Below are 23,207 nucleotides of genomic sequence, written 5' to 3' on the forward strand. Positions count from 1 at the left end.
ATTTGTTTCACTCAGGAGCCGCTTAGCGTGAGATTATTAATTGCTCTCCTTCGTGCTGAACTCTAAGAAAAATATCCCGTTGACCTCAAAGAGCAAGGAATCGGGCTCAAAGGGCTCACACGGGATTTATTCCTGGACTTTTAGGGAACCTCTACGCATTGCCGATGTTAACCTACCTTGAAGTTATGAATGAACTAGGCCAGGGATCTGTTGTTAATGTCTATCTGAATTGCAGAACGTGATGAAAAATGGCATCTGTATTTAGATCGCTCACTCGGACATTTCTCTGAAATAGTTTATCGCTCCGTATTATCCCCTCCGTGGTCCATTTATATTTTGCACATCTGAAACATCTATAGACAATAGAGGACGTTACATGCTGAGTAACGAATACACACTCGCCGTCACGCAAATGACAATGGCTTCAAGTGTTAAGATGAGGAAAACAGACAAAAATAGAAGGGTGTAATTCGAAAAACCGTTATGCACCCCAGACGAGGGAGTTCTATGGATTTAATGAAAAACCATACAGAACACGCGACTGTCAAGTAAAGCACACCTCGTACAATTCAATAAAACCTTGTCCCTCGTGCGGGTGACATTCCGTTATGCACTGGAGAAAGGAAGCAGAACACAAAGGGACGACGGCAAAGTAACACAGCACAAAATTCTATTATTCGACAATCAAGGAATTTGGACAGAAAGGATGAAACGAGAAGAGGAAAAAAAAGCCCAAGAAGAGGCCTCATTTGTTTCCAGAGCAGTCAGGACAGAGAATATACGATGGTAATAAAGCTATTATTTAATGACAAGAGTTAAAATGAAGCGATCGCTAAAGAAACCTCACCGACACCCGCCTAAGAAGGCACGCATCTTGATTAGAAAGCACTCGAACTAACGTCAAGAGAACTTTTCTTTACGCTGTTATTCAAAATCAAATGATCCAAATGATCTCTGTCAACACTTCATTTGCCTCTTCTCTGATCTCTCTATTCTTTTCTCACTGGACTAAAGTACCCTTCACGGCTTTGACGAGGGGTGAAGGAAAGCACCTTTCACGTTTGAGGGGCGAGGGAAAGCGGAGCGCAGCGGGGGCCTCTGGAAACCGTTAAGGCCGGGGCCGTTTTCGCAGGGGTGATTCTCTATCGCTCCATTTGTGTCAGACGCGAAACGACCCCTTTGAATTAGGCACAATTGCTTAACTTAACTAACGAATCCCACAGTGAGGTGAGAAGGAGAAGCACGTTACAAACTTCAGTTTAAAGTGTAATTTAAGCCCTTAATTCAGATCTGGAGTCCACGTGTCTAACTGTCAGGGCCCTAACGAGGCCCGGCTGCGCCAACGGGGCAACGACTCCCAGGTGCCGCGGGGCCGCGGCCGCCCGGGCACAGCTGCGGCTCGTCGGGAGCCCGGGGCACGGCCCGCCCCGACGCCTTTTAAGCTCCGCCGGAGGTTGCCGGGAGCATCGAGGTGGTTCCTGAGGATCCTTCGCCTGCGGGGGTGGATCTCGTTTCTTTTTCCAGTCCTGGCGCTACGGGGGTTGAAAAGCGGGGATCTGCTTTGTAAATGGGGCGCTGGGATTCTTTTTAACGTTCTCTGTTTGTTGTCCTCTTTCAGGCTGCCGTGAGCGCTCTCGCGGTAAGGATCAGCCCGAACCGGTGAGCGCTTCTAATAGTAATGGGACAGTGGAGGCGGTGAGCTCGGGAGTCGTTACGGGTTCCCGGTCTGCCGCAGGATTCTGCCGGGTCCTCGCCCCGCTCTTCTTGGGGCCGGCGTAGGAGCTAGCGTCGCTGCCCGGCTCCCGTCGCGTTTTCTGAACGGGCTGCCGCTCGGTTTCCCGAATCCTAGCGCAGCCCCGGGGTGCTCTCGGCCCCCCCCGAGGTTCTTCGGGGGAGTGCTTTAGTTCTTCCTGCTGTCATCGGTGGGAGCGAGCGGGATGGAGCCCTGTTCTTCCGGCCTCGGTGCTGCCGGGTGTAAGAAGCAACGCTAAGGGCTGCCGAAATAACACGAGTTTTTCCTCTTATTGCAGGCCGAGCGAGGGCTGCGGCGGAGCCTCTCGTCAGTCCAAACCGGTGAGAGTTTGGGAGTCCCTAAGTAAGTACTCTCTTTTGGGGGTTTGTGTATAGCCGCTTTCACGCTGCTCAGTAGAAGCGGCACGGGGCTGCCGCTCAACTGCCTGAGACCGAGCACGGCCCAGGGGTGGCCTCAACACCCAAATAGGGTTTTGTGGGTGCTTCAGCCCCTCCCTCTTCCAGTAGTGGCTGCTAACAGGATGGACAGTGGATTCCTCCCCCCCTTTATGTGTGACTCCAGGAGCATCAACTTGTTCCCATCGTGGGGATGTAGAGGGGCAGCTTGAGTGACTGCACACTGTTGCGGATGGCTCTGTTCTTCTTAGGAAAGAGACCAGTGAGGTGGTGGAGCAGCTTTTCCAGTGAGAGAACCGGGATGTATTGAGCCCTGCCTACAGAGGAACGAAGAGCCAGCGGAGCAGTTGCGTGTGAAGCTGAAGCAGCAGGTAAGTGTGGGTTAGATCACTGGGGGTGTTGGTTACAGGCCAGAGTGAGGATGTTGATGAGACCTTCTGCATACAGCTGAGAGTAGCCTTACAGCTGTGGGCATTTTTTCTCACGGTAAGCTCAAGCTGCAGTGTCAGCTATTAGGAGAGCAAGGCTGCCAGGCCCTCTCATTCCAGGAGGCTCCTGCAATGTGTTGAAGGTAAAATTTCTGACACGGGTGATGGAGGAACTGATGAGGAGCAGAGTGCCTCCGGAGCTTGCTCTCCCTGTTGAGTAAGTGAAGATGAAAGGTGGCCTCGAGTGTGACTGAATTCAGGATTTTGTGTGGAAGATGCGGAGTAGGACTTAAAGGAAGACAACTTACTCCTCCTAGAGGACCTGTGTGGAGGTATGCCCTGCAAGAGCATCGGAAGGGGTCTTGTGAGCAGTTGACACTGGAGTGTTACTACCTCTGCATTTCAAAGAGTAAGAAGCTGAGCAGAAAAGGCAGGAGATCTGCGGGGGTGAATGAGGAGCTTGCATATAAAGTCAAAGGGGAGAAGGTAAAGATGGGTTGAGGAAGGATACGGCTCACTTAGTATCAGCTTTGAGAGGGGGATCAGGGCTAGCAGAAATCTGTGTGTTCCTCAGTAGCAAACAGGAGACTAAGGAACAAGTGGGCCTCTGCTATAGTAAGTGTGGGCCCTGGTAATAGGGGATGTGAGAAAGAGGAGGTAACAAATGGGTGTTGTGTTTTTATTTTTTTCTTTTTTTCAGTGATCACTGCTGAGATTGCTTGTCGGTAATACCAGAGGAAACAGTCTTTGAAGAAGGGTGACCTCTTGAGTGCAGAGGAGCTGCTCAAAGTTCACTTAAGTAAAATTGATGGCTGCAGATCCCTGCCCTAATGGAATATGCCTGTGAGTACTGTAGCAGAAGTGATTGCCAAATGCTTTCTATTGCATTGCTTACGTTTGTTCTTGTAGGAGAGATGCTTGAGGACTGGAAGATAGCCGGTGTCACCCCAGCTTTCAGAAGGGGTGAGAAGGATGGCCTGTGTGAAGTTAGGCCAGTTGGGCTTGACTCCATCCCCAAGAATATGATGGAACAACTTTGAGATATTATCATCAAGTGACAGGAAGATAAGAAACCTCTTAGGAGTGGATATAATGCCAGACCAACAAGGTAGTGTTATGTGTTATTACTGTCTTCTTTCTGAGAGAAGGGTGGTAGATGATACAAGGGGGAATATTGCTACTGTTATTACATATCTGAATTGCAGGAGTTCAGCTGATGGAGACTGGTTCATGTGGACAGTAATGGGAGCAGTGTTCATGACCTGAACTCCAGAAGCAAGAATGATTTAATGGTGTGAGTAATGGGATAGGCTGCTGAGTCTTCTACTCTGGGGATGTGTGGGGTTGCTTTCCTGGTGATCAGTGGTTTCAGCAAGGGAGTGGGACCTTTCTGATCCCTATGGCTCTGCAAATCTTTTTTTTTTTTTTTTTCCCCAGGGTGAGGGCTGCAAAAGGTGCCCATGGTGGTGTGTGTGGGGAGCATCCTATTTTGGCCCCTCAGAGGCTGTTTATGATGTCTTCCTGCAGGTCTGGAATGAGGTGAGCTGTGTCCTCTTGCCTTGTATGTGCTGCCCCTGGGATGGAGTCTTTGGTTGGGACAGGGCTTTTGTTTCAGGTCTGAAAGTATGGTGGGTCTTCTGGGGGAGTGAGGTTGTGTATGTGCCATGTGCAGTGGTGGAGCTATGGCAGTCCTTTTCTGTCAGAGTTTGGTGTCTTGGTGCTGTTTGTGTTACAGGGTTTGTCTGCTGTCTCTTCAGGTGGGGTCTATTGTTCCTGAGTTGCTTCCTTCTAGTTGTGGTGCATCAAGTGGAAGGTTGTGCTGCTGGAGTTTGTAGAAGTGGCAGTCAACAGGTAGGTGTGGTTTTTGTTCATTTTTGGGTGTTGGAGACTGGGGTTTGCACTATCTCGAAGAGATTATATTTTTTTTTTGGGTGGGAGGTGGGATGGTCAATCTCGGAATTTTTTGTGATGCTTGGGGTGCCCTTGCCCTCCCCAGGAGGGGGGGGGTGGGTGCTCGTGGGTGCCCTTGCCCTCCCCAAGAGGGGGGGGCGCTCGTGGGCACCCTCGCCCTCCCCAGGAGGGGGGGGTGGGGGGGCGCTCGTGGGTGCCCTCGCCCTCCCCAAGAGGGGAGGGCGGGGGGCGCTCGTGGGCGCCCTCGCCCTCCCCAAGAGGGGGGGGCGGGGGGGCGCTCGTGGGCGCCCTCGCCCTCCCCAAGAGGGGGGGGCGGGGGGGCGCTCGTGGGCGCCCTCGCCCTCCCCAAGAGGGGGGGGCGGGGGGGCGCTCGTGGGCGCCCTCGCCCTCCCCAGGAGGGGGGGGCGGGGGGGCGCTCGTGGGCGCCCTCGCCCTCCCCAGGAGGGGGGGGCGGGGGGGCGCTCGTGGGCGCCCTCGCCCTCCCCAGGAGGGGGGGGCGGGGGGGCGCTCGTGGGCGCCCTCGCCCTCCCCAGGAGGGGGGGGGTGGGGGGGCGCTCGGGGATGGTGATCTATGCTTACCTAGGAAGAAAGTTGCTGCTCTGCTCTCTACAACTTCTTTCCTAAGAAAAGCTGGCAAAATAGTCAGTTTAATGGAAAAACAAAACAGTGGAATTGCCTATGTAGCCTTCTCTTAAGAGGTCTGTGAGACAAAATAAGTTTATAGTTCTGGATAGTTTTCTGCATTTGTTAATCTCTTTGTGGGCAAGGTTTTAATCGTAGTACTTAAGATGTCTCTTGGGAAAAGTCCTGAATTGTATCAGTTGGCAGGTAACTTAAAGGCTTAAACTGACTTTTTTTTAAATAGCAAACAACAGGGTCTCTATTTTAAGAGAAACTTCTTTATCTGTTCTTCTACAGCTTTGCTTCAACAAGAACATCTGTGCATACCTCTGTTCTTCCTATTTCAACGTGTGCTCCCCCAAATACTGGTAACAACTAAGGTGGCTTCCCTGTGGTGGGAAGCAGGTAATGATGCATCTCTTATCTTTAGCCTTAGCACCTTACGGTTTTACTTTTTTTGAAAGACTGCTTCTACCAAAGGCAAGAATGCTCTCTTAGCAATTCCTATTCCTAAGAATCTGTACTAAAATGGAATGGCTAAATGCAGCTACGTAAAGTTTTGTGGAGACCTGTTTGTCTTCAACTTAAAAAAACAAATTCAGACTTATTCCAGAGGAAAAAAAAGAGGATGCGTTGGTTATTTCTGCACTTAAGACTCATTCCCTTACTCCTGACCCTAGCTTATTTATCTCAGGGGATAAGAAAGGGGAGAAAAATTAGCCCTTTTGCAATCAAATTAGCATTGTATGTTTTCTTCTAAAAAAAAAAAAAAAAACAACAACCAGAACCAGGAAGAATTAAATCAATAACAAACATTTTTACAAGTTACCTACTTCAAAACTATAATGTATAAAACTTGCATTACTCACCGAATGAATTAGTCTTGTGTGTTTCCTCTGTTTGCATTGTTGCAGCTAAATTTCTGGATAGTATTCTTTCTTGAATTGGTAGAGCTTCCTGAACTTGAAGGCAAGAATCCTGGCTGGAGAGTGGAGTGACCTTTTTGTTTAAGGTAAGTATGCTGATAATTATCTCTGGTTTCTAGCTAGATAATTCAAACTAGTGCTTCTCAAGTAAACCCTTCCTCTCAGCTTTTAGGAAACTAGTTCCCGTGAACTTTCATCCCCAACTGAGACCAAACTGCAATGCAAGCTACACAAAGCTGTCCTCTTCTGCATTTCTCTTTCCCTTAAAAGAAAGTGAACTGCATTTGTTTTCTGCCTTTGAGTAAAACGTTTGCATGTAGTGTATTGTATCTCTACATAAGCGTTGGCAATTATTCACTTGCTTCAATGTTAATTGTTTTGCTGAATGAGGTAACTTATTCAGGATAGAAACTGGAGATAGTTTACTTAGCAGTGATACTGCCCTAACATAATGGCGACTCTATTGAAATGAGTATGTTATTTTGTTCACTATGTTCAAGATAGCTGCAGGTAATTACCAAGTCATTTCTCAGGGCAAGAAGAATGCAAGTTTTAAAAGCCCTCTAGAGGAAGTTGTACTACTGAGCTTTAGGAAGAAAGTTTTCAGTAAAATAAATGTGCATGAATTCACTAAGGTGTGTGTTTGTTTCTGTAAACAAGAAGTGGGGGTAACTCCTCGCTCTGTGTGAGATCACCTCAAATTCCATGCCCAAAAGCCTTGTCCAAACACTTATTTAACTGATGGCTGGGGCTGCTGCCCCAGGGAGCATGGTGCAATGTCTACAACCTTAGAGGAGAGAAACTGTTCATAATCTCCACCTGCCACAGCTCTATGCCGTCCCTCAGGGCCTGTTGCTGCCACTGGTGAGCAGACCTCAGCACTGCCTCCTTTGTGAGGAGCTTTAGGCTGTTGTGAAACCTCCCCTCAGCCTCCTCTGGACTGAATTAACTGTAGGACTGGAGTAGCTTGTCATGAATCTTACCTAACAGCCATCTTTGTATCACAGAAGCAAAAAGGTGGGTGGAAAAAGTCACTAAGATCATCTACACCAACCTTCATCCCCTCGCTGCCATACCCTTTAACCTATGAAGCACTGCAACACCAACCCTTGTTGTGAACACCTCCAGGAACAGTGAGTCCTCCAGCTCCTCTGGCAGCCTGTTCTAAGACCTCAGCATTCTTTTGGAATAGTATTTTTCCTAATGTTCAACCTGAACCTCTTCTGTTATGACTTAGGGCTGTTCCTAAGCACTAAGCTACCTGGAAAAAGAAGCTTACCCTTACTTCACTGCAGCCTCTTTTCATGTAGGTGGGGTGAGTGAGCTTTATAGCCCTCCTTTGGACACTTTCTTACAGATTCACTTTTCTTTAAAATATGGTGCCCAAAACTGCACACAGCACTCCAAGGGAGGCTGCACCGCTGCAGAGCTCAGGTGGTACGACCAGGCCCAAGGCACTGCAGGGTACAGTTATGGTTCTCTTGGGTGCCAGGGCACACCACTGACCTGAAATTTAACTAGCCCTCGGCCACAGCTCAGGTTCCTTCCCGGGGGGGCAGCTCACTAGCCTCTAATCCTCCAGTCTGTACATATAACTAGCATGGACCCATCCCAGGTATAGAAGCTCCTCAAACTTCACGTGGTTGGCGACTGTGCAGCATACTACTGTATTGAGAGCTCTGTGCAAAGCCTTTCTACCCCTGAGGAGTCAAAAGATCCTCCTCATTTAGTGTCACCCACAAACTTACTGGATGCAAATTCAAGTCCCCTATCCAGAAACTGGGAAGAGAAGTGGCTCCAAAAACAAGCCCTGTGGAACCTGTCTAGCAGCTGTCCACCGGCCTCTTGCAATCTTGTTTAACTCTGTAAGCCAAATAGTAGGTCACTGTTTTGTTTGATTAAATGCAATTGGGAATACTGCTTTCTAAGGCAGGGTTTAGTTTTTGGGCCTGCTTGCCTGACAGGGATTTTCCTTACATACTCAAACAGATAATACATGCTTTGAACTAAACTACATGTGAAGACATCTAGTTTTTGTAATCCAGACATTCTTTTAAGTGGCGGGATATTGCTGAGCAGTGATTAACTCATACAAACACTTAAAAAACAGGGAGATAGCAATTATTAACCTAACCTGAACGTATTAGACAGTTGAAGTTAATGGACACATCCCTCTAATACAGAAACACGAGAAATCTTAATTGGTAATAAATTAATAGCTAATGACTAAACATCTCCTCCCACTAACAGTTGGCTATTTTTAACTGCTACAATCCAAGTCATTTCAATATTCAAATTTTATGCATAGTAATGTTATTACTACGTATTCCACTCTTAATATCTAGAATGACTGAGCAACAAGTACAACTTGCAGGTGTGAAGCCTAAAACCACAAAAAACCCCTTCCTTTAATAATGTATTTCCTGAACGCACACATTCTGAAGAGGACTTTCACAATGACTGTCTTTATAATGTATCTTTCCTTACAAATTGAAGTATAACCTCTCTTTACTGTCTCTTTAACCAGAGGCTAGGCTGTTTAAGTGCATTCTTCCATCACTGAATAGAAAAAGTGATTTGCTTTCTCTTTTATAATTAATTTTTTCTTAAATTTTATGGTAAAACAGAAATAAAAGCTCTAATCCTTAATTCACGTGGGCTTGGCGACAGTGAACAGCATCTTACTGTGAGCAGTTTCTAAAATCTGACTCTTGATCCTTCCTTGCTTATACTGAACACCAGTCCCTAATAGCACAGGACATGAGGAAGCTCTAACCTTCTCCAATATCTATACTCACTCAGAAATGTGATAATAACGTGCATAGTAATCAAACTTGCACATCAAATTGGGTTACCAAGTAAGAAAATAAATTCCTCTCCAAAAATCTACACAATGAATTTGAATCCACAGGGATTTTTAAATAAGGAGAAAAACAAAACAAAACAAAAAAAAAAAAACAACCCACACAAGATCCAAGAACAACAGTAGGTCTTTTTAACTTCTTTACCTGATTTAGCGGATCATAGGTTCTTAAGTATTAGACACACCAAAAACCAGTGGTAGAAGCAGGAAAAGTAAGGAAAGAGGAGAGCTTGAGATAGGGTCTTGCAAATCTTATTGCTTATAGTATAAGCCATTTATATTACCTAGACGCAGCAGCCTTAGAGAAGCCAGGCAGAACTGCTTCCCGGAAAGAAGTGGAATGATGAGAAGAACTTGAATAGGAATAATCACTTGGAAAAAGAAAAATCAAAAGGCAACCAAAAAGAAAATCTAATGTCTAGCAGCTAAGGGATTAACCACCACGGAGAAGTTTCAGCTGCTCCTTCTCCCAGTCACTCCCATAAGATATTTAAGCCCTTAGATTTTTAGATTCAGTAACCCTATATTGAAGCGCTTAGGTTCTCTACGTGGTATAAAACAGCCATCAGATTGCCATTATTTTTTTTTCCTTCCTCTTCAGACCGCTGTAATTGTTATTCCACAGGTATATCCTACATGGTCAGAATTTCTCATTGTGTTCACACCATCCTCTCAACAGACCACATATAACTTTAAGAATGAGTAACCTGTCAATTAGGGAAAGTTGGGAGTTAATTTGATTAATTAATCAACAAATAAACAACAAAATTAAAATTGTCTTCCAAAGAAAAAAGAAAATAAAGCTATTTCAGTGGTGTGCTGAAACAAGTTTCAGTTCTCTGTCTCAGAAGCAAATCTCTGGGTCAGCCTTACAGTTTTGCTAAAGATAGGGAAACACAAGACAACGCTTTGAACTTGGGCTTTCAAACACTGAGTTACTGTATTAGCTATTTTCTCCCTCGAGCTAAAGACAGTAAGACCTAAATAACCCCTGTCAATAAGAATCCCTCATCCACTTTGCAAGTAACTTTGAGGAATTTCAGCCAAGAGGCAAAGGCTTTCACCTTTGGAGAGAAGTTCTCACGCTTTGGAGTCTCTGTAATCTTAAAGAGGCACTGAAGTATGCACAGAACCCCTATAAAGTGCATAGCATATTGGAAGCAGCTTTCTCCACACAAGGATCAGGTAACACCATACTTAATTGGCAGGACTTGACAGTGAACGAAGCAGGTTCGCTGTAAGGTGCCCCTCTGCCCACATAAGGCCCCATCTAGAGTCCTGTGCCCTCAACGTGAGAAATACTTGCAGCTGTTGGAGTGGGTGCAGAAGAAGCCATGAAGATGATCAAATGGCTGCAGCACATCTCCTATGAAGAAAAGCTGGAATTGGGTTTGATTAACTTGGAGAAGAAAAGGCCTTGCGGCCTTATAGCACTCGAAGGAAGCTTTTAAACAAGAAAGGGATCAACTTTTTACATGATCTGTGTAACACCGTAATGTAATAGGGATTACAGCAATAACAGCAGAGTAACAGAGCCTTTAGCTGCAGCAAAAGAGAAAGAGCCTAAAAGCAGCAGCTGCAGAAATGAAGGAAAAAAAGCTGCTTACCCTCAGAAAACCTCAAAAACCCCAGACAAATTACCATTGCCTCCACTGCCAACCCTTAAATGAGGTCTGGGAAGGGGTGGATCCTGGCTCCACCCCTTGCAATTGCTCAGGTACATTGCGTGCACCTGAGTTCCCCCGGGTTGGCCCTGACTTCTCACCAGGTGCTCAATCACTGCTTCAGGCCGTGACTTAGCATTTCTGCTACAAAATGATAGTGATAGGACAAGGTGGGATGGCTTTAAACTGTGAGGCAGTGGCACGGGATTCCCAGAGAGGTTGTGACTGCTCCATCTCTGAAGGCAATCAAGGACAGATCAGATGGGGCCCTGGGCAGCCCGATCCAGTGGTGGCAGCCCTGCCCATGGCAGAGGTGTTTGAACTAAGTGATCTTTAAAGTCCTTTACAACACAAGCCTTTCTATGATAGAAATGGATCCATGGAGGCAGAACTAATTCTTTTCTTTTTTACACATATTCACAGTATATGATTGCACAGAGATAGACCATCGTAAGCCATTCCTAAGTTAAGAGCAGAGCACTGATGTGGCTTTTAATCAGGTTTGCTTTTGATAAAATTTTATTCATTTTTGGAAAGCTATTCATTGTACGAGTGATGCATCAGCAGCTCCAGTGATTTTCAAATCCCCAGCAAGGCTAAGCGTTGGAGTTCGTCAATGACCGCACCGCTGAATTCATGTACAACCTATAACCTTTGGTCTATTCAATGTTCTAACAAGTCACAAAATACAGACCGCAAGCTCGCCATCTACATTAATTGCCAGGTTGGAGGGACTGATTCATCAAGCAGTATTGAAATATGAAAATGTACATCTTTGCCTAAACAAGACTACCACGGGAAGATGAAATGGATAATCAAATACACAACTATTTTTTCGATGAGAAAGTGATCTTGATTAAGAGGTCAATATTTGCATATTTTAACCACTTAACCACGTAAATGGCTTAATGTCAAATTCTCAAAAGTTTTACTGACCTTCTTCAATCTACATCCGCCAGAGGACTGTTCACCGTTCTGTTACCATTTCTCCTCAGAGGGAGATGATAAAAGTCATTCGGATCTCCTGACCTGCCCTTTTGATCTTGGCAGTGTGTGAGCTCTCCGGATCATCTCACCTCAGCGTCAGAATTATGCCTCTGGCTTTCGGATGCTCTCTCTCATTTTATTTGTTTATTTACTTCGATTCTAATTATATAGTAGCATATTGTATTATAGTGTGTTATCTCGCATTCCAATATCTTATTTAGTAATTTAGCTTGTTTCTCCTCAGATCGCTGCCGCTGTTTTGTTTTTAGGCCCATCTCTCTACCCTTTTCCCCTTTCTTCCCTTTTCCCTTTCCTAGGGCGTGGGTCTGTGTGTGTCCCCCCTGCCCAGTCCCCCCTGTCACGGAGCCGGTCTGAACCAGCCAGTAAAACGCTGACTACGATATAACTAGATAAACATACAGTCTGTACTGAGTACTGTTTTGAAAAATATGTGTCACAGCACCCTGTGTCCATGACAGGGGAACAGCAGGCCCGCAGGCCCACCGGCCCAAAAAGGGGAACGGAAAGGAGGAGGGTAGGGAGATGAGAGCTGGGCCCAAAGACAGAACAGCCGCAACGATGTGAGGAGGAAAGTCATAAAACCAAGACATTCCACCACTTATTCCAAATCACTACATCATGCTTAATATATACACATATATACAAACAAGCAATAATTAAAATGCATTACGCACACATATCTATATACATATCTATACATGGAATTACTGACTGCAATCCCCCAGCATCAAATTCCCTTGTGGTACACACTGAACATCCCCGTCTTTCTGCATCACCCACCAAGTGCACTCAGGTCCTTCTGCAAAACTAGTTCCACAGAGAGGTTTGTCCTTTCCAGAAGCAGGAAGGACCCGAGCTGCTTTTCACAACATGGTCTTTACATGTACTACAGGGACCTTATCTCCCTCCATGGTATGTAGAGAGCTGGATTGGGCAGGACCATCGTGACTGATCGATCCTCTAGTGTAGGCCAACCAGGTGGCTGCTGCCAAATGCTTCTCCCAGTGGTCAACTGTTTCGCCACCCATTGCCTTCAACGTAGTTTTTAACAACCCACTGTATTGTTCAATTTTATCAGAAGCTGGTAAATACGATAAATCCACTCGACGCCATGATCTCTGACCCAAGTATTTATAAGGGAATTTTTGAAAAGAGCCCCATTATCTGATTCAGTTCTTTCTGGGGTGCCATGTCGCCACAGGACTTGTTTCTCGAGACCCAATATGGTGTTTCGGGCGATAGCATGGGGTACAGCGTATGTTTCAAGCCACCCAGTGGTTACCTCCACCATGGGAAGCACGTAATGCTTACCACTGCAGGTTCGTGGCGAGGTGATAAAATCAACCTGCCACGCCTCCCCATATTTATACTTTTGCCATCGCCCTTCCCTCCAGAAAGGTATCATCCTCTTTGCTTCTTTAATTGCGACGCATGAGTCACAGTCATGAATAACCTGTGCAATAGCATCCTCAGATAAGTCCACCCCTCGGTATCTAGCCCACTTATATGTTGCATCCCTTCCTTAATGGCCCGAGGTTGCATGGGCCCACCGAGCTAGAAATAATTCACCCTTGTTCTGCCAGTCCAAGTCTACTTGAGCCACTTCCATTTTGGCAGCTCCATCTACCTGATGGTTATTTTGTTGTTCTTCAGTAGCGTGAAGAACAGGCTCATCTTGGGCACATGAGCATCTACATGGTGCACCTTTACAGCCATATTCTTCAGTTGGGCAGCAATGTCTTTCCACAGTTCAGCGGCCCAAATAGGTTAACCCCTCTGCTGCCAGTTGTTTTTTTCCCAGTGCCGCAACCACCCCCATAAGGCATTTGCCATCATCCATGAGTCAGTATAAAGATAAAGCACTGGCCACCTCGCATGTTCAGCAACATCTAAGGCCAGCTGGACAGCCTTTACCTCTGCGAACTGACGTGATTCTCCTTTTCCTTCGGTGGCCTTCGCAATTTATCACGTAGAGCTGCGTTCTGTGGCCAAAGGAAGGGAAAAGAAGGCAATAGCAATGCTAGTGTTGGCATACCTCAAGGCAACTTTTAACTCCATACAGGAGTTCTAACACATCCAGTACAACAACACTCAGTGGGGTGTGACTTCATTCAGGCCACAGTAGACTACCGTCAACCTCCACAATTTTCCACAGGCTTGTCGCAATGCCATTTGAGGATGTCAAAAGGTGAGTGAGTTTTGCTTATCACTCCCTGACTCTTTAACAGACAAATCAAGTTATGAATAGGAAGCAAGGAATCCATGCAGGTGCGGTACTGCAGTCTGTGCAATATTTTTGTAGCAATTTATGTTACTCACGCTTTGAAACAAGAAACTCCCTATTAAACACATACTTTACTATTCCTTGTTGACGAGCAGATGCCAAAAAGATAAATGGTGTAAGGTCAGATTTTGAAAAGGCTTACAGACCTTCTTCGATCGCACCGATTGGTTTGAGATAGGCTTAGGGGAATCAGAGAGAGGGGTAAAAGGAAATCCCGGTTACGTCCAATAGACACATCGTCTTCTTGAACAACCGAAACTTTGCACACTACATAGCTAGATTAACGTACAATCTATACTCAGGCCTGTTCCGAAAAAAAACGTTTTATCAATTTTGGGTGGGTGGTCACATTTTAATCCTCTTTGACCTTTCCTTTTTCCGTCTGTGACATACTCCATGATGTCATGCAGGTGTCCCAGTGCTGTGTCCAGTTGGTTGGCAACTGGAACTGCTGCCTTGCTTTGCAGTCGGAGTTGCTGCCTTGCTTCGCAGTCAGAGCCGCTGCCTTGCTTCGCAGTTTGAGCTGCTGCCTTGCTTTGCGGTCGGAGCCGCTGCCTTGCTTCGCAGTGTGAGCTGCGGCCTTCTTTGCGGTCGGAGCCACTGCCTTGCATCGCAGTTTGAGCTGCGGCCTTCTTTGCGGTCGGAGCCGCTGCCTTGCGTCGCAGTTTGAGCTGCGGCCTTCTTTGCGGTCGGAGCTGCTGCTTTGACGTTAGAGCTGCAGGTTAGATTTTGTGCCGGTTCCGGCCCTTGATCAGCAGCATTTATGGCTGTAAATGCGTTAGCGACTGGTGAGTAGTCGTGTTTTCGTCACCGTCTTCCTCTTCCATTGTGGTAAATAGTTCATATCTCAGCCCACGGGTTCAATTTCGTTTCCAGTTCTCTCCCTCATCCCACCTGATGAGAGAGAGCAAAGGGCGCTACGGTGCTGAGCAGCACAGAGCCACTGGGGCCCAGCCTCTGCTGCTCTGAGTGTCTTTGTACGTAGGTAAGAGGCTGCAATGCAAAACAAGGTTCTTCTCGGGCCCGGTCATTAGAGACCGAGGTGGTCCGCCTCTCCGTAACGTCACGTAGTTTCTTAAAATAGAAAAAAACCCCTCCAGAAAAACCTTAAATGGGAAGGTATGGTCCATAATGCTGTATATGATGAAGGTATCATCGTGTATTCCAGAAGCGTAGGGCATGGTTGAAGAGCAAGCACAGGACTTACCACCGTCCCTTCTCTGGGACAACGGTTTTGAAGGAAGCCTCAAATATGTATCCAAAGTCTTGCTCAATTTTAAGTCCAAGTGGACTCGAGGTCTCCTTCTTTCCCCTTTCGTGTAGGTGTGACCAATGTACTTCCCCCCGGCTCCCTCCCTGATGAGAACTGTATCAGAGTACGATTTTTCGCCACTGGATGAGTAATAGGTACAGCACCTGGGCCTAAAAAGGCCCTCTGTGGCCTTTGCTTCTTGCTTTAGTTCTGTGTGTTTATAGAGACAAACACGGGGAAGGGGCATCTAGAGGGTTTGAGTCTCTGATGGGCGGCTGCCCTGAGCGCTGCTCTATTACAATACTACCGCCTATCACGTGAACATAGAGACACAGCGGTAACACGGTAGATGCTCATGCAACACTTGCTACTGTGACAGGGCTGCTGCCCACCACCTCGCTCTTCTGGGAATCTACTAAGCCACCCACCTCTTCTTGGAATCGGCTACGCTGCCTCGCTCTTCTTGTAATCTACTACATCGCCTGCCTCTTCTTGGAATCTACTACTCCGCTCACCTCTTCCTGCAAACTACTGCAGTGCCTGGCTCTTGTGACCTACTACTCTCTCTGCCTCTTTTTCGGAATATACTGCGCTGCCTGCCTCCTTTGGGGAATATACTGGGCTGTCTGGCTCTTTCTGGGACTATTCTATGCTGCCTGCCTCTCTTACGGAATCTACCACTCCACCCGCCTCTTCCTGCGGTCTACTGCACCGCCTGCCTCCTTTGGGAAACTACTACTTAGCCTGCTTCTTCTTTGGAACACACTCCACCACCTGCGTCTGCTTTGGAATGTCCTACGCCGCCTGCGTCTGCTGTTGAAGATGCTACGCCATCTGCGTCTGCTTTGGAATATTCTACGTCACCTTCGTCTGCTTTGGGCCATTCTACGTCACCTTCATCTCCTTTGGAATATTCTATGTCACCTGTCACTTACGTGGAATATGCTGTGCCACCTGCCATTTCTATGGAAAATACTATGCTTCCTGTCACTTCTGTGGTATATGCTACGCTGCCTGCGCCTGCTTCGGAAAATACTGCGTCACGCGCCACTTCTATGGAAGATACTACGCCGCCTGCTGCTTCTACGGAAGCTAGTACACCACTGGTCACTTCTGTGGAGTGTACTACGCCGCCTGCCTCTTGTCTGGAACATACTATGCCACCTGTGTCTTCCATGGAATATACCGCGCCGCCTGCCTCCTTTCGCAGTATACCATGGCACCTGGCTCTTGTTAGCGTATACAGAGCTGCCTGGCTCTCTTTGGGCCGTACCACTCCGCCTGGCTCACTTTGGAACATACCAGGCCGCCTGGCTCGCTTTGGCACACACCAAACTGTGGAACATAGCTCTGTGGAACATAGCACGCCGCCTGGCTGTCTCTGGAATATACCTTGCTACCTGGCTCTCTTTGGAACACGCCGCACTGCCTGGCTTTCTATGGACTAGAGTGCACTGCCTGGCTCTCCTTGGACTAGAGTATGCCACCCGGCTCTCATTGAAATAGAGTACACCGCCTGACTCTTTCTAATAAATTTGCAATGTCTCTTTGTTTCTATAACTGTTACTGCATTTTCTTTGTGGCACCACGGAATGGCTGAGTTTGGAACGGGCCTCAAGGATCAGCAAGTTCCAATTCCCCTGCCACTGGCAGGTACTCCCGCTGGGGCCTCACGAGGGCAGAACAGAGGGGGACGGTCACCTCCCTCGCCCTGCTGGCCACCCCTCTTCTGATGCAGCCCAGGATACCGAGGGCCTTTTGGGCTGCAAGCACACCCTGCCGGCTCATGTAAGTTTGTCATCAACTGGGACCTGTCAGTCCCTCTCAGCAGGGCTACTCTCTAGGAATTCCTCTCCCAGTCCGTATACGTATTTGGGGTTACCTCTACCCAAGAGCAAAACCTCACACTTTGCTTTGTTGAACCTCGTTAGGTTCACAATGGAGGGCCCGCCTCTCGAGTGTATCGAGGCCCCTCTGGGTGATGAATGCGTCCATAGCAGGAGTTTGGGACGGGGTGTCTGCTTGAAGGTTCTTATTTACAAAATTCTACGCCTTTTAAAATGCTGCTTATCAAGATGCTCACTCAAAAGCACTCATTTACAAAGTTAGTCTGGCACAACGCTCTAATTACAGAGTATACTCAGTGAATATAAGATACTTCCTAATGAAGTTCTGTCAGCCCTCTTCTTCTCTGGACCAGTTATTGCAAATTTCTGCTCCTCTTCACATTCCTCCCTTTGTTTTGATATTGAGAAAGCCGGTATACCGATGTTCTCACTTTCCCTTCCTTCCATTCCAGCAGGGAAGAGCCTACCAAGCCACAGCCCAAAAAAAACAGTGCGTCGCTGCTGTTCTGCTTGTGAAGAAACCACATTTCTTCCACATAACCACGTTATCAAACCACATGTCTCTGCCCCAGATTGCTTGGGCGTCCGTGGCCCAGTCCTGAGTGGCCCACCGTGCAATCCAAGGTGTCGGCCTCTTGGGTTATAACTAGCCACACTGCTCATAATTCAGTCCACTGGCTATCCTGTCCGTGGACCTCTTCAAACCAGATCGTCTCAGTCGAGGGATGGGACGCAACCGCAAGCCATTAGCTTGGATTTCCTCTGCTGGACTATCTGCGTACCAGGCATCCTCTGGAATTGGCTATTTTCCCTCTCGTATGACTCTCTTCTGCGGTGGAGTGACGGAAACCTCCTGGGGCGCACTGCTGTGGTGTGTCACGGGGCCAAGCATTTTCTGCAATTGCTCCTTCGGTGACGAAGAGGACAAACAGCGGCACTGTGCCAGAAAAGTGACTTAGCGTGCCACCATTCGGGCACGGGCGCCTCTGGCTTAGGAATACGAGCCAGTTATTTCTCCTGCCCCTGAATGTGCAAAATTGCTTGACTATTTTACCTCCGCTGTTTCTGAGATTGGTTCTACCACCTGCAATGCAGAATAGGTAGCCCATGCCTGCTTCTCAGTCATACAGCATCTCCCTTCTACTCCATGCCCCAACTAGTTTTGCTAAAATTGATTACGCCACACAGACACTCATACTTCTAATCCGTAACTCAAACTCTCCAATATCAGTTTGGAGAGTCGGTCCCCACAGTATACCTATACCCAACACATGTTTCCGAACCGGGGCTACGGAAGCTCTGTACTCCTCGGGGGGAGAGAGAGGGGGGTGCCCAACACCTAACTTCAACCAAATGTGGGTTACTGGAATCATTTTTGTAGGAATCGGTACCCGCTGCTTTTCCACTTGCACTTTTGAAAGAATCCAAGAAAGATATTTAACAGACAGTTTTAAACGTTGGACCAACTCAGCTCCGGTAGGGAACAATAAATGAAACTTCTTTTGTTGAACACACCTGACTCACTTTTGCAGTTTGCAGAACTTCCTAAACTGCAGTTCCTCACCTGAAGCACAGCAGCAAATCAACTCAAGCACGACTTCTAAAGTTAAGAATCACATCACGAACACTGGAATTACCAGCAAAGCTTCTACAGGAGGCATCATATATCCTACAGTTTTTCAAGGTCTTCTGGAAGAAGAGGAAATTTTCTACTGTTCCTAACCTTCCTATTGCCTGCTATGGGCTCCTACTCTATGACGTTTATGTTACTCGCGCTTTGAAACAAGAAACTCCCTATGAAACACATGCTTTATTAACGTATAGTTTACTTAAACCTCCTAGGATGTTTCTAGGAGTGTATGGAGGATAACTTTCTGGTGCAGTTGGTGAGAGAGCCATCAACGTGGTAAAGTTCTCGATTCTTGGAGGAGCCAGGAGGGGGAACAGCAAAAGTGCTACCTTGGAATTCCGGAGGGTGGACTTGAAATTATTCAGAAGAGTAGTAGGTTGATTCCCCTGGGTTTCAGTATTAGAGAATAAAGGGGTCCAAGATGGCTGGTCACTCTTCTAGAATGAAGTCTTAAAGGTGCAGGAGCTGGCTGTCCCTCTGAGATGTAAAATGAGCCGGCAGGGAAGAAGACTGGTGTGATGAATAGGGAGCTATTCTTGAGGCTCCAGGAACTAAAGAAAATCTAACTCCTGTGGAAGAAGGGACGGGTGACTCAGAAAGAGTACAGAAAAGTTGTTAAGATGTGGAGAGAGAAAATCAGAAAGGCAAAAGCCCAGCTTGAACTCAACCTGGCCTCTGGTTGAGAAATTCTTTTACAAACACATTAACAGTAAGAGGAAGACTAAGGAGAATCTCCATTCTTTACTGGATGAAGCTGGGAATGTGACCACCGAGGACAAGGATAAGGCAGAGGTTCCGAATGCCTTCTTTATCTCTGTCTTTAAAGGTCAGACCAGTTATCCTCAGTGAACTTTACTCTCTGACCTGGTAGTGTCAGCTGGAGTGCGGACTGAACCCCCCGTGATTCAGGAGGACGCAGTTAGAGACCTACTACTCCAGCTGGACTGTCATAAGTCCATGGGGCTGGATGAGATTCACCTGAGAGTGTTAAGGAACTGGCAGAGGCCGAGCCACTTGCCATTATCTATCAGCGCTCCTTGTTGACTGGTGAGGTCCCAGAAGACCGGAGGCTTGCCAATGTGACTCTCGTCTACAAAAAGGGTTGTAAGGAGGATCCGGGGACCTACAGGCCTGTTAGCCTGACCTTCGTGCCAGGGAAGGGTATGGAGCGGATTGTCTTGATGGAGATCAAGCGGCATGTGCGGGACAACCCGGGGACCAGGTCTAGCCAGCATGGGTTCACGCAAGGCAGGTCCCGCTTGACCAACCTGATCTCCCTGTATGATCTAGTGACCCGTCTGGTAGATGAGGGAAAGGCTGTTGATGTAGTCTACCTAGACTTCAGCAAAGCCTTTGACACTGTCTCCCACAGTATTCTCCTGGAGAAGCTGGCAGCCCGTGGTTTGGACAAGTACGCTCTTGACTGGATAAGAAACTAGCTGGAAGGCTGGGCCCAGAGAGTGGCAATAAGAGCTAAATCCAGCTGGCAACCTGTCACGAGTGGTGTTCCCCAGGGGTCGGTGCTGGGGCCTGTCCTCTTCAATATCTTTAGTGACGACCTGGATGAGGGCATTGAGTGCACCCTCAGTAAGTTTGCAGATGACACCAAGTTGGGTGGAACTGTTGATCTGCCTGGGGGTAGCGAGGCCCGACAGAGGGATCTGGACAGGCTGAATAGCTGGGCTGAAGTCAAGGGGATGAGGTTCAACAAGACCAAATGCCAGGTCCTGCACTTTGGCCACAACAACCCCAGGCGACGCTACAGGCTTGGGGCTGAGTGGCTCGAAGATTGCGTAGAGGAAATGGACCTGGAGGTAATGATTGATGCTCGGCGGAACATGAGCCAGGAGTGTGCCCAGGTGGCCAAGAAGGCCAATGCCATCCTGGCTTGCATCAGGAACGGTGTTGCCAGCAGGAACAGGGCAGTGATTGTCCCCCTGTACTCGGCTCTGGTGAGGCTGCACCTCCAGTACGGCATCCAGTTTTGGGCCTCTCACAACCAGAAAGACAATGAGGCCCCGGAGCGGGTTCATAGAAGGGCAACAAAGCTGGTGAGGGGTCTGAAGCACAGGCCTTATGAGGAGTGGCTGAAGGAGCTGGGATTGTTTAGTCTGGAGAAGAGGAGGCTCAGGGGAGACCTTAATGCTCTCTATAACTACCTGAAGGGAGGTTTAGTGAGCTGGGGGTCAGCCTCTTCTCTTATGTAACTGGTGATACAACTAGAGGGAACGGCTTCAAGCTGTGCCAGGGGAGATTTAGGCTGGATGGAAATACTACTTTTCTGAAAGAGTGGTCAGGCACTGGAATGGGCTGCCCAGGGAGGCGGTGGAGTTACCGACCCTGGACGTGTTCAAAGAATGTTTGGATTTTGTGCTGAGGGACATGGTTTAGTGAGAACTATTGGTGATGGATGGTGATTGGACTGGATGATCTTGAAGGTCTTTTCCAGCCTTGGTGTTTCTGTGATTCTGTGATTATTATTCCTTGTTGATGAGCAAATGCCGAAAAGTTAAGTGGTTTAATCTCATATTTTGAAAAGTTCTATTTACCTTCCATGTGACATGAATGTCTTTTAGAATATGGTTTCCCTTTCCCAAAGTTATCTGTTACCTCTCTTAACCTCAGCAAAGTGATATTCCTCCATCTGAACACAAATCAGAATGTATCACTTTGGAGGCTCAGTAATTAGAAAATTACAATACTGTAAAAAGGCAGAAGAATCATAATTAATTACTGTTCTGTGTATCTTTTAAAGTATTATTAACTTTTTGGTGAAAAATGAGATCTCGGGCGTGTTCCACTGTTACAGTGGGACGGAATCCACTCTCCACATCCCCACCTAGAGGTTCAGGGTCCTTGCAGACACTTGTATTTCCAAGTATTTCAAGTTAAAACAAAGAAAATAATAAATAAAGATAAAATAAATTAATAAAATAAAAATTAAAAAATAAATAAAGTAAAATAAAATAAAATAAATACAATTTTATGAGTCTAGAGGAAGTGAAAACATTTTGTCAGCCCCCGGCTCCATAATCTTTGAAAAGGCTTCTACAAAGTTCTATCAGTACTTCCTTTCCCGAGTTTAACAGTTCCATACAGTTATATTGGAATCCTAATTTGTCTGCACTGGGATTTCAAAGAAGTTGAAAGATGTTAATTTCTAAGTAATAAAATGCAGCGTACTCAAGAGAAAGAGTGAATGATCCAACCATAGCTCCTTTGCCAAAGAAACTCCTGAGTACTTTACAAAACATACTGGTAGATAGCACGTGCCTTCAGGCTCAAAATAATCCCGATAAACTAAACTTTGACATGTCTAGAACTGTTTAGACACAGTATTACATCACTCTAAAACTGCATATTCAATATTTTATGCAAATGATTAAGTTTTAGTTTTGCTGTAGTAATGTAACACCTCGTTCACTGAATTAGAACACGGAGATCTTTTCAGTTCATTTAATTCTCCAATTTTCCTCAGAAATCAGGAGGATCACTGTGTTTATATAAGCTGTCCAAATCCAAGTTTTAAATTAATTATTCCATTATCAGGCAAAGAAAGACCCAACGCATTTTCAAGATGGCTTCAAGCACCAATTATCTGAGATTTTCCAGGAAACGACCTGACCTTCAGGTGGGATTGCTAGAGAAAAAATACTATCGTGAGTTTGGGACATCCCCCAGTTGCACTGTCAACTTTGTCCAGGTAAGACCGAACTTCCCAAACACTGTGCATACTGCTGGACTTAGCGGAACTCAGACAGCATTCAGCCGTCAGGCCATGCACACTGCTTGTCTCAGACCTTGCCTCAAAATCAAGATTCCAACGATCTCCTACTAGAAAATAACTTCTACAGAGAAGACATACAGTTAAGATTCTACCCCACTCACCTGACACAATAAAGGCATTAAAACATACACATTATCCAGAAGCTCTCATTAGCATCACTGGTCAATTCTGGTTCAGTTTTTGTATGAGCAGAAGTGTGGACTTCTAGGGAAAGAGCTTCTCATGATCATATCACAATAGCCGATCACAGAACTGTTAGCCAGGTAACAAATCCATCGTCCTCAAAGAGGAACGGTCTGAGGCTGGAACAGGAGGCAGATCCTCTCGTACCACGTCCTTAGTTAATGAATATGCAGTCACCGTGCTTTTGCTAAGTTTTGTTACACACATACAAATGGACATTTATGCAATCATTTTGGCCTGACGAATATTTGACGTCAGGGTGATTATTGCCTTATTCTTGGTATATTACTTGGTACCTTATAATTTTTTGTTCTTACTCAAATCTATCAATCTGCCTGACAGTCTGCCCAGAATGCCTTATGAAAATAGTAAAATAAAATTAAAATAGCGTGGGGAGGAAGGGGTACAGAGAAGAATGCTTAGCAGGGGAGCTAAGCATCAGGTAATAGCTTGACTTGTTCTTCACAAAAGCAGAGCAGAATATGGCAGCCTTAATGTCAGCTGGCAACTTCAAAAAACCTAACACCTGTGAGAAGAAACTCTCCCTCCTAATTATACCTCAACATTGTCCTCTTTAACAGAGTCAGTATTTTGCTAGGAATAAACATCGCTATTTCTTTCCTAAGCAAGCTGCTTGGCTGTTTCAATTGTCTTT

The 23,207-nt window shown here is 46.6% G+C and overlaps 1 protein-coding gene and 1 long non-coding RNA gene across 2 annotated transcripts; both read left to right on the plus strand.

Annotated features, from left to right (window-relative positions):
* The first annotated feature begins 1,882 nt into the window (after nucleotides 1-1,882).
* On the plus strand, nucleotides 1,883-6,616 carry LOC104910535 (uncharacterized). The gene is made up of 5 exons (XR_014882772.1): nucleotides 1,883-2,908; nucleotides 3,277-3,684; nucleotides 3,782-3,868; nucleotides 4,014-4,427; nucleotides 5,406-6,616. It is a non-coding gene; the product is annotated as an uncharacterized LOC104910535 (long non-coding RNA).
* An 8,000-nt stretch (nucleotides 6,617-14,616) lies between these two features.
* LOC146544408 (uncharacterized) lies at nucleotides 14,617-16,611 on the plus strand. Its single transcript, XM_085221930.1, has 2 exons — nucleotides 14,617-14,641; nucleotides 15,485-16,611. Exons 1-2 carry the CDS (start codon nucleotides 14,617-14,619, stop codon nucleotides 16,609-16,611), a joined length of 1,152 nt encoding a protein of 383 aa, XP_085078056.1.
* The last annotated feature ends 6,596 nt before the right edge of the window (nucleotides 16,612-23,207 follow it).

Source organism: Meleagris gallopavo, chromosome 4 (assembly GCF_905368555.1).
Source record: "Meleagris gallopavo chromosome 4, MGAL_WU_HG_1.1, whole genome shotgun sequence".
Classification (NCBI taxonomy): domain Eukaryota; kingdom Metazoa; phylum Chordata; class Aves; order Galliformes; family Phasianidae; genus Meleagris; species Meleagris gallopavo.

Bases quoted from the DNA above. Each gene is read 5' to 3' on its own strand.
- LOC146544408 (XM_085221930.1), top strand. From the start codon at position 14,617: ATGGCTGTAAATGCGTTAGCGACTG. The intron at 14,642-15,484 runs GTGAGTAGTCGT...CTACTGTGACAG, and splicing joins TGTAAATGCGTTAGCGACTG to GGCTGCTGCCCACCACCTCG.